Genomic DNA, 11,438 nt, shown 5'->3' with positions numbered 1-11,438 from the left:
TGTTTTCCGTCGGTACTGCGCAGCCTCTCAAACAAACCCAGAGCCGTTGGTCGGTAAATGCGTCGCCATGTTTATTATTCGTTGACAGTCTGAGGTTAGTTCGCCATCTTACACACAGCGCACAATGCAACAAGCTAGTTAGTTAGCACATCTCAGTATTTCTCCTCCTGCCGTCACATTTCCTCTCAGTCCGGCCCGGTCCGAGTCCCGCTGAAGGTTCCCGGTTCCGGCCGGAACCAGGAGAGCCGGAACATCTGAGCTGCTTCATCACAAAACATCTGCAAACATCTCAGGCAAGTCCGTTAAAACTCTGTGCTCCGGTACCGGCGACGGCGCAGGGCCATCGGAGAAAGGAAAGAAAAATTTCTGTCAAAAAATCTCAGAAAGTTTCCATGAAAAACAAAGAAAAGACTAAAATTTACAACTTATGAAACTCAGAAGTTTCCCCTAAAAATTTCAGAAAAAAACAAGGAAATATTTGAGCTCCAAAAGTTTTTTAGATTAATTCCAGACAATTTGTAGAAATTTTTATTCTCAGTTTCAAACAGCGAAAATGTTGGAATTTTGAAACTCAGAAATTTCCTTGTTTTCTAGAATTTTTCTCAGATTAATCTCAACATTTCTCAATTTTTTTCTATTAAGGTTTCTGACTTCAAACTCAGAAATTTCAGTTTTTCTACAAATCTTCTGAGATTAATCTCAAAATTTGACATTTGTTTCTGTAATTTTTGACTTCTCAAAGTAAGAAATGTTCTTGTTTTTTTAAAAATTTTGTAGTTCTTTGTAGACTTTTTTTGACTCAAAAATGTGAGATTAATCTGAACATTTCTGAGTTTTTTTGGCAGACATTTACTCCATTTGTCTACGTCCGTTTGAACGTCACATTTAATAATCTGTACTTCTGCTGCGTCTCTAAGCTCTACAGGAAACAGGAAGAGGGTTGAATTTCCTAATTTTCGTCTCTACAGGATCTGGAGCTACTAAGTGACACGAGGGTAAAGGTCAACAGCAGACGGTGGGTCAGGACGTTACAAACGCTCAAAATCAAACACGTCAATAGATAATAAAAACAATTTGGTTATTTTATAAAACAAGCTGTATAAAGTAACAAAAAGAGACAATCTTGAGGTTTTATTTACATTCAGAGAAGGAAAACGTGAGATTCTTCCTGCCTGCATAATCATTTTCCCGCCTCTGCATAGGAAGCTGCGAGCTTTTTGCAACTGAAAATCACTGCAGTCAGTTAAAACTGGCTCCATCTGGTGGCCAAGGGGACTAACTACACTTTATTACAATTCGGTTAAACTTTTCCCTTTAAAAACTGAGAGGCACGTTGAAAATGTGTGAAATTAAACATTATATTGAGGGATTTATACTTTACTCTGATTACATGGTTTAGTTGCGCACTGAAGCTGCACAGAGAAGCAGAGGTTAGTACCGATTTATCCTCTCAAAACCAAAGTCTGCATCGTTCCCAGTTCGGTCAAGAAGAAATTTAAATGCTTATATAAAAGAAATGATGATGTTTGAGTAAAAATGGATGAAAAAAAACCCAGGATGAGGCTGAAATATTCATGGGAAGTTCAGCTAAATGCGTCATATTTGTCCTGTAATGCTCCCAGCTGCGCCAGCTTTCGCTTTTTATCGGTGAAGGAGAAATTTGAAGCCGTTATATTCTGACAGAGCGATAATAATATAATATTAATATTGTGTGAGCTCAACAGTACAAAGCTGCTAACTCCATGCTTTACAGCAACGGTTAAAAATACGGCAGTGAAGATTCACTGCAAAAACACAGAATAATACCAAGTGTAAATCCAGTTTGTAGTGCAAATAGATTAACAGGCTTTAATTAAGACAAAACTAACATGAAAATAACTTATCAGTAAGATTTAAAGCTTCTTTTAACAAAGTAATTCCTTAATATGAAAAAATACTGGTTTAATTTACTTGGAACTGGAACTTTTTCATCATTATTAATGAATTATTTACTTAAAATAAGTTTCTAATCTTGCTGATAAGATGAATTTAAATTAGTTTTGTCTTAATTTAGTGTAATTTTATCTGCACTCCAAACTCTTGGCGTTATTCTGTGTTTTTGCAGAGTTGAACAGTAGAGAGTTACTCACTGCAGCATCAGACAGTGGAATGAATTTAATGAAGATATATTTGTTTCTCTAAAGGAGCCAAATTTGTTCATTTTTCTTACAGTTAGCAGTTTTGCATCAAAAGCTGTAAACATGGAGAGTAAAACTTCCTGTCGGAACCAGGAAGTGGAATCGGGTCCGTCTCTGCCGTTCTGCTGCAGACATGCATGTGTAGGCGGTTCTGGTTGTGGATCTAGCTGGGCCGGTTCAGGATGCCGGACATGGAGGGAGCGAAGGGGGGCGGCGGCGCCGGGTTCAGCGGGGAGGCCGGGCCGGAGCTGCCGTGCGGCGCGGCGGCGGCGGCGGAGCGGCCGCTGTACTGGCCGATGAAGGAGCCGTCCTCGTTGAACTGGATGTCCACGCTGTCCCCGTACTCGGCCAGCGAGTCTTCGCTCCCCAGCTTGCTGTCGTCGCACAGGGACCGCTGGCTGTCCGAGCGCTTCTCGTCTCCGTCGCTGCGGGGAAGCAGAGCGGGAACAGCGGTTGGTGACGGCGGCGTTACGACCAGGTTTCCCTGTCAACTTTTTCACATTTTGTCGCGACCACAAACTTTTACTTTTACTTTATTTGCAGTTCTGTGGGACAGAAAGTGGGAAATTGCTAAAGCAAATTAAATTAATGAATTATTTACATACCTCTTGTGTTTTTACAAATGTAAATCTGAAAAGTGTGGTGTGCCCATGTATTTAGCCGCTCTTATGTCAATATTTTTAGGACCATCTTTTATTGGGGTTAGAGCTGCAGTTCTCCATCAACTTTGTGTTTCGTCGCTTTAATCAACTCCAGTCCAGTTTAGAAAGTCCAGTTTGTTTGGGGCGGTATGAACGCGCAAGCTAACGCTGATCCGTCTACAAATCTCCGTCTGGGTTCGGTTGAAGTGAACTCTGGTTCAGTTTGAATGCATGTGTGAACGCCACGCGGACCAGAGACCGCTCCAATAGCAGGAAGTGGACTACAGCACAGGGCATTCTGGGTAAATCCAACCTAAGCTAATGTGCTAGCCTAGCGCTAGCAGAAGAAATGGCTCGTGGTCTTTAGCCAAAGCTAAAGACCAAACCATAAGGTTTGGTGGTCTTTAGCCAAAGACCACCAAACCTTATGACCTCTGAACCTTACGGCTTTAGAGGTCATAAGGTAGCTGACCTCTAGAGCAGTTCACTGGATTTTATTGAGGGGTTTTGTAGTGAAGGGGGTTTGTATCCAAATGCGTGTCACACATTTCAGATTTTCATTTGTGAAATGTTTTGGCTCCACTTTATGTTGGTTTTTTGTACAAAATCTAAAGAAAATACAAGAAGTTTGTGGCTTTGATGCATCAAAATGTTAGAAAGGTCAACAAATATGTTTTAAACGGATCGTAATAATCTGCTATAATCTCAGGAACACAAAGGATGTAGAACAAAAAGTGACGGATTGAAGCAAAAAGCCATAAAAAGCTTGAATAAAAACAGAAATAGGACGCCGGCTTTAAAGGCTGCAGCGGCTCAGGAAGTCGTTTCCAGTCTGAGACAAATGATCCTGCAGCGACACAAATGTTGGGTTTTTCAAACTCTATGGGTTCTGTAGGACCAGAGGAACCGACTGGGCCAGAACCACTGGTTTGGTTGGAAAAATCCAGTTTCTCTGATTATTAACCCACAGGAAGGAGGGAAGCTGATTGTGAAGCTACAAATATTTACAGCAATAATGTCTTATGACAATTAGCCAGTCAGAAAAAAGGTTCATGTTCAGTCATATTTTCACCATGTCATTCATTCATTCATTCATATTATAAGTGTCACATTTCCAAATTATTTTTAGTACCAGGCCATTTATTTAGCTAAAAACTAAATACTTGGCTAATTCAGAGATAAATATTTAGTTTGGAGATAAATATTGAGTTGGTAAACTGAATATTACAAACTTAAAACTTAAAAGTTTTGAAACAATTTGAAACTAAATATTTAGTTTATTAATTAGATTGAAGCTAATTGTTCAGGTTGATATTTTGAGCTAAATATTGAGTTTGAACCCAAATATTTAGCTTGCTAATAAAGCTAAATATTCATTAGCAATATTTAGCTAATGAGTAGCTAAATATTCATTAGCTAAATATTTTTGCTAATTAGCAAATATTTACATGCTAATTAGCTAAATAATTGGCTTGCTAACTAGTTTAGTTCTACATGTTTAGTTTAAAACAGTGATATTTATAATGTATGATGTGGAGAAAATATGACTTAAAAATGTAATCCTTATTTTTTTTTTTTTCTTAGGTTAAATAACCCGGATTACAGCTCTGAGTGTTTGTGTAACTTTACATTTCCCAGCATGATGCGCATCGAGTCACAATGCAAAGGCAACACAGTGGATCAGAGGTTTGGTCTCCACCGGGAGGGAACCTTTAGGTCCGATCTCAGGAGGATGGGTCCAGACTGAAACAGGATCTACGCTGTAAATCTGTATCGACTCTGAGACATTTTTAAATTTCTCCTCGTTTCCTCACAGAAACATGAAAAACTAGAAAAACAAAGATTTGTGTTGCTGCTAAAACTTTTGCACCTTCAGAGTGAAAACAGGCTTAATTTGCTACAGCAGTGAAAAAATTCTCAGCCTTTAAAAGTGAAACCAGACGGTTGCAACAGAAACAAAAACGGCTTTGATGCCGAGCGGGAAGCATCCAGGTGAGGTTGCAGGACAGGTGAGAGCATGACTCAGCGCCACTTAATCAGATTTTCTACTGGTTTTACTGCTGGTGTAAACTGGGTCCGAATCCCAGAAAGCAGTGAAAGACGTTGAAAATGAGGCGGACATGATGAGCAAGCATCAACGTTTCTTTAACCATCTGAAATAATTTTAGATATTTATCAGATTTAAGAACAGAAAGCTTTTATTTTTATGCCAGTGAGAACGAAGAAGCACATGACAACAGGAAGGCCGACTCCCTCACCTCTCCAGAGATCTGCAGGAAAAGCAGGAGAGGAGGAAAGAAAGACATGAGAGCGAAAACAAAACGCAACATTCAGCGGTTCCTGTTGGTTCCCAGAGCCGGCCCGAGGCATATGCAAGTCAAACAGCTGCTTAGCACCAACAAGAGCACCAAGCTAGCAGGACAAAACCAATACATTTAAAGTAACACTTTAAACTAAATGCTATTACATGTAGAAAAATGATTTCTGCTTCATTTCTAAAGCTGTTGCACAAATAATCGGTTCTTCCTGTTGACTGACGGTGAAATAAGACATCAAACTTGTTTATCAGCTGATTTCACTTTCAAATATTTATAATAATTTGGCACAATCACCAAAAAGGTTTGTGTCTTTGAACACCGGGAGGTTCAAAGACGTCTGGAGTCTATTTTGATTCCTGATCTGATACCGTGACTATTGGTTCCGATCGGTTCTGATCGGCAATGACTCACCTGTACTCGCCGAAGGTTTCATCCTTGTTCTGAAGATCGAAGTCGATGTCTTTTTTCTCTTTGTCCTTCACTGTGAGGAGAAACACATTTTCCCACATCAGTACGTCGTATTTCCGTCGTATTTCCGTCAGATCATCGGTTTGGGCGTACCTGCGTATTTCCCCCCCCTGCTGCGCTTAATGAGGCAGAGGATGAGGAGGATGAGGATGAGGAGGACGATGGCGCTGATGAGTCCAATCAACCAGCCCTGCGTGGCAAACCGGCCCGGCATTTCCGACGGCACTGAGGCAGAAACGTTTCACCTTTAGAACGTCTTTATGAGCGTAAACGACATTCAGTCCCGGCGGTTTGAGTCTGTGCGGACGCACCTGGTCCGACGGTCCGCAGCATTTCCTGCCAGTGCGTGTTGTTGTCGTGCAGGATCCTCAGGCTGTACTCGGTTCCTGGCTGGAGGCCCGTCAGCGAATAGAAACCCTGCGTGGAGTTGATCAGCTCTGACTCCTCCCACTGACCGCCGGCTGGACACAAAGAGAAATAACTAAAGTTAGCCGCTGAGTTTCCTTTACAAATGTCGATATTATGCTTTTATATATATATATATAACTGTATTTTTTAATTATGATGATTTCATTAAATAAGAAACATAATTAAAATCCCACGTGAATCAATCAGTGTGTTTATGCGATGAGCCATTAAAAAACTACTACTTCCTGTCTGTCGTCTTCTTTGTCGTTCCCTCCAGTAGTAACATCTGGTTGTTTCCAACAGTTTCACAAAGTAAACAAATTTTTATACGATTGAAAAAAAAAACAACGTAGCATAAAAAACTTTTAATCAAAATGTTTCACTTTTTTTTCCCTAAAATCGGCGTCTTTCCATTAAATTTATTTTCGTGATTCCAATTTGTGCAGATACGGTTACTGAAAATGCAGTTACTGGTGCATTTTTGTCTGTTAAGTAACCTGAAGTCTGCAAGTTTCATGATAGAATAAAATCGACTAGAATAGAATAAAAATATATTATAGAAATAAAACGTTCATGTTTATTAAATGTTGAAAAAAACGACTATTTGACATCCAGGATTTCAGTGCAGAAAAACTGTGGAAATTTAAACACCAGCATGTTTGTAAAAACTTGTTGGGAACAAGATGCTGGTCTCCTAGCAACCAGTCTCCTATCAACTGGGTGCAACTTGGAGGTGTGCGTCCTTCTCCCCTCCATGCTTCCCATCTTGTTTCCACGGTTATAAAAACGTAACTTGGACGTGTCCTGCCGCTCACCGCTCTTCCGGAGGAAGTGGATGTGGAAGCCGTGGTTCCGGTGCCGGTCCTCAGGCACCCAGCTCAGGTTGAAGGACGTGACACTGGAAACCACGGTGATGTTTGTGGGAGGAGCTACAGGAAGCAGAGAGACGTTTACGACGGAACGATTTAATGTCATGAAAAGTTTCACAGCCAAAAATTAACATTCATTTTGATTATTTATCCTGTCAAGAGAAAAGAACCGGGGTTCGTTTTTTATTCATATTTTCATCTTGTTCATTCATAACATTTTCAAACTAAATATTCAATTAGCAAACTAAATATTCAGCTTCAAACTAAATATTTAGAGAGAAAATATTTAGAGTGCAAACTCAACACTGAGTTAGTGAGCTAAATGCGTAGATTGAAACTAATTATTTAGTTTGTAAGATAAATATTTAGCTGTCTAAGTAAACATTTAACTCAAAGCTAATTAAATATTTAGTTAGTAAATCAGATATTGTGGCTGGGTAACTAAGTACTTATCTTGCTATCTAAAGTGTTTAGCATCAAACTTAATGTTTAACTTGCTAAATGAATGTTTAGTTTGTGGCTTTAATCTGAAGTTGTGACATAAATACTTGTTGATTGTGTAACGGTAAGAATGGCGCCCCCTGCAGAGCATCACTGTGTATTGAAGCTGGGGTTTGATGGCGGCGCCTTTACCTCCTTCCAGCAGCGTGGCGCCTCTCCGCGTGATGGGCGGGCCACATCCTGCTGCGGTGCACGCGATAACCATGAACAGGTAATAGCTGCTCGGGTCCAGATTGGTCAGTTCAGCCTGGTTTTTGTTCAAAACATTGATTCTGGATATCTGGATCTCCGTCTGGCTGCCCCCCTCTGACAGGAAACACAAACCAGGCCCAACGTCAGATTAGTTCATCCTGAATAAAGTCCCTCTGTCCAAACTCAGCTGCTACCTTGCTGATATTGGACCTCGTAGCCCTGAAGTTCTCCGTTAACTTCATGCGGAGGAGACCAGTGGAGAATCAGTGAGGTTTCCGTTGGGCTTTCAAACGTCAGAGAGGCAGGAGGACCAGGAGCTGTGAAGACAAACGCACCGAGAAGGAGAGCAGAAAACTCTGGTCAACCTGGAAAATCCAAACTGAGCTACTGCGATTCCTTATTCATTACATTTTTCACTTTCTAATCTGCTTATTTTAAATCTGTGTTAAATCCAAACAAGCTGCTGCCGGCCGCCCCCCCAACTCAATGTTTACACTTTTGTGAAAAGGGCTGAAAACGGATGCGAAATCAGACAATCGTACATCTTGGAAAAGCAGAAGTGGAGCATCCTGCTCAACCAACAAGAATGCACCAAGTGGTATCTGGATGGAAAGTCAACTACACTGCAAAAACACAAAATCTTACCAAGTATTTTTTGTTCTAATTTCTAGTGCACAGTAAGATAATCTGCCAGTGGAACTAGAACTGGACGTGCGCCAGGGTTGCTAGGTAACGGGTTGAGCTCAGCTGTGGTTGCTAGGAAACGGCGCAGCGTGACTCAATCGGGAGGTTTTTGAAATGGCTTGTTTTTCAGACACCAACAGACATGAAGTTATTCCCAGAAAACATCTGTGTGGTTCTTATAAGCATTTATAAGAACGACGCAGTAAAACCCCGGATGGAAGAACAAAAAACTGGACATGTTAGCGCAGTTCTAGTTCCACGGGCAGATTATTTCACTTGTAATTAAACCATTTTCATGAATATAAAAGGCTCAAAACAAGCTACTGCTTTTTGCTGAAAAGTCCCCTGTTAGTTAGTTTTGACTTGTTTTAAGGGTACCAAGATATTTACACTAGAAATTAGAACAAAAATACTTGGCAAGATTTTGTGTTTTTGCAGTGAAAACTCTTGTCCTTTCCAGCAGCCATTGTACAGCGCATACAGCGGCAGAACCAACCGACTGAACTGGAGCTCTGCTTTGGTTGCTAGGTAACAGGTGGAGTTCCACTGGGGTTGCTGGGTAACAGTCTGGGATTTTCTGCGGTTGCTAGGTAACAGTGGAACTGTGGGACTTGTGACATCACAGTCTGAAGCTTTTTGAAACCAGAAAACATGAACTTACTGCCACAAAGTGACAGAGTAGTTTTTCTAAGTGCTGTTTGAACTTTGAGTCGAGGCTGTTTGTAGAAACAGCAGAAACCCAAATGGAAGAATAAAAATGTGCAAAAGGAGAGTTTTGCATTCTAGTTCCCTTTAAAACTCAAACTGTGTGTTTTTGCAGAGCAGCAGCCAATCAGACCAAGTGGATTTATCACCTAAGCGTCGCCTCACCTCCCTCTGGCGTGTTGAAGCGCACCGGTGAGGAGCGAGGGCTCTCCCCTTTGCTGTTGAAGGCGGTGAGCTCCAGTTCGTACTGGGAGAACAGACGCAGACCAGTAACGTCAGCGGTCGTCTTGGCGCCATCGACCACCTCCACCCAGTTGTTCCTGTTCGCCAGTTTGTGTGGCTCCAGTCGGTGTTTCTCCGCCGTGCGGTGGTGTTTTCCCAGAGACCTCCTGTCCCGTCCGCTGGAGGATCCCAGCCTCCTGAAGTACAGCTGAAGAAGAAGAAGAAGAAAGATGATGACAGCCTTACTGGAGTCCCCACCTGGATTTCACAATCTAAACCAACTGGGTTTATTGGTTCAAATGTCCTGGGGAACCAGTGAGGAAGGGTCCACCAGTTACCTCCCACCCTGCAGAAACACAGAAACTCGCCAAATGTTTTCCTCTCGTTTCCACTGCAGAGAAACAAATCAGCTTCATTGATCAGTTCAGCTTTTAGTTTTGGAAGATTACATTTCTGGGAACCAGGATTTTTTTTCCACCAACGCACTCGTTGGGTTTCCATCGAGCAGAGTGACGCCAGCGCGCCGAAGGCGGCCATTTTGTTTGACAAACGCGTTTCATGGCTTCCATTTAACTTTGAAGTCAGAGCAATTCTGTGACAAGGAACTAGAGCCAGGCTAAGACTTCATTTTTAATTACAAAAATGCTTTCTTGTAACATTACAAGAAAAAAATCATAATATTCCCAGAATAAAGTCATAATTTTATGAGAACTGCAACATAAAAATGTGTAATATCAAAAATAAAAAATCTAATGAGTTTGTTGAGCATTTTAAGAAATTATACTTTGGTGTCAGTGGTACAGATAATACTTAATCTTTTAATCCACCAGCATCAAATTAGTCAGGACGAAGGCATTAATGACTTTAAATACGTAAGTTAGTAATAAATTAGTTTTGTCGTATTTCATGTTCTGAGATATTTGCACTTTTTAGAGGTTTCTGTTTCTGCATGGAAGCAGCTCTCCGTCTGGAGGGAAACGTTCTCCAGGATGTTCCAGGATATTCCAGGACGTTGTAAGGAGGTGTACCCTGTAGCCCAGCAGGTGGCCGCGGACGTTCTGCGCTTCGTTCCACGTCACTCTGACGGTGCTGTTCATCACGCTGAGGGCCACGCCGGTGGGCGGCTCCTCCGGCTCTGCAAGGAGAAGAAGATGGACAAGGAGGCTTTTATTTTGACAGTCTGAAGTGGAGGACACTGATAATCCTGAGAGGGGTGCCAAAGAAAACATATTGTAATAAATAAATGATGTAATCTTGCACTGATTGAACATTGATTCTTTCCTCGACGCTTTTAACAGTTTAATATCAGCATAAACAACCAGCACTGAGTGTGAGGAGGAACAGTGACAGTATTTATACTGCTTTAAATTTGACTTTTTTCTGTCTAAAACCACACATTTTACTGTATTTCTTCAGGAATTTAATGACATACAGTATCCACACTTTCTAATAATTCTACATAAATACCTTATTATGACAATGTGGAAACTTTTTTGTTTTATAAACTAAAGATCACATTTACAAAAGTTTCCAACAGCCTTTGCTTCATACTTTCAGTTTGTGGTTGTAATAAAAAAAAGGCTGTAAATAACCACGACTGTTTTTCCCACGGGCTGCACAGTGGCGCAGTTGGTAGAGCTGCTGCCTTGCAGCAAGAAGGTTCTGGGTTTGATTCCCGGCTCCGGTCTTTCTGCATGGAGTCTCCATGTTCTCCCTGTGCATGGTGGGTTTTCTCCAGGTACTCCGGTTTCCTCCCACAGTCCAAAAACATGACTGTCAGGTTAATTGGCCTCTTCAAATTGCCCCTAGGTGTGAGTGTGTGTGTGCAGGGTTGTGTGTCTCTGTGTCCCTGCGACAGACTGGCGACCTGTCCAGGTGACCTGTCCAGGTGACCCCACCTCTCGCCCTGAACGTTAGCTGGAGAGGCACCAGCACCTCCTGAACCCACTGAGGGACAAGAGTGTAAGAAAATGGATGGATGGATGGATGTGTTTTCCACCTGCTGTGCCTCCCTGCCACCACTAGGGGGCAGAAGCAAACTGATCGCCTACAGCCGGCACCTGTTTGTTATTAACTGATACTGTATAAATAAACTGAAACTGAGTTATGGTTAAAAAGACATCAGAATATTTATTTTTCTACAAAATTTGAAGAATAATCTCAAACTGAGGTCAAAAATGTGAATTTTAAAGGTGCATCATAACCGTCAGTCTGGAGTTTGAAAGCTGAACTTCCTGACTGATGAATAAATAA

The 11,438-nt window shown here is 41.4% G+C and overlaps 1 protein-coding gene across 6 annotated transcripts in view; it reads right to left on the bottom strand.

Annotated features, from left to right (window-relative positions):
* Window positions 1–46: 46 nt before the first annotated feature.
* LOC103468055 (neural cell adhesion molecule L1.1-like) overlaps window positions 47–11,438 on the bottom strand; it is a 50,008-nt gene continuing 38,616 nt past the window's right edge. For 5 of the 6 annotated variants that reach the window (XM_081609414.1, XM_008414890.3, XM_008414893.3 and 2 more), the window contains 10 exons: window positions 10,214–10,320; window positions 9,129–9,393; window positions 7,769–7,891; window positions 7,515–7,688; window positions 6,828–6,941; window positions 5,916–6,065; window positions 5,698–5,829; window positions 5,548–5,617; window positions 5,077–5,088; window positions 47–2,602 (listed from right to left, as the gene is read on the bottom strand). In XM_081609414.1, the coding sequence (XP_081465540.1) occupies window positions 2,341–2,602; window positions 5,077–5,088; window positions 5,548–5,617; window positions 5,698–5,829; window positions 5,916–6,065; window positions 6,828–6,941; window positions 7,515–7,688; window positions 7,769–7,891; window positions 9,129–9,393; window positions 10,214–10,320 (1,409 nt within the window). In that variant the 3' untranslated portion in view covers window positions 47–2,340. The remainder of the gene's footprint in view (window positions 2,603–5,076; window positions 5,089–5,547; window positions 5,618–5,697; window positions 5,830–5,915; window positions 6,066–6,827; window positions 6,942–7,514; window positions 7,689–7,768; window positions 7,892–9,128; window positions 9,394–10,213; window positions 10,321–11,438) is intronic. The other variant, XM_008414892.3, reaches the window with a different exon arrangement.

The sequence above is a fragment of the Poecilia reticulata genome, chromosome 7 (genome assembly GCF_904066995.2).
Source record: "Poecilia reticulata chromosome 7, P_reticulata-male-v2, whole genome shotgun sequence".
In the NCBI taxonomy this organism is placed as follows: Eukaryota; Metazoa; Chordata; class Actinopteri; order Cyprinodontiformes; family Poeciliidae; genus Poecilia; species Poecilia reticulata.
Note: the sequence above shows the minus strand (reverse complement) of the source record. Positions and strands in the feature narration are given on the sequence as shown.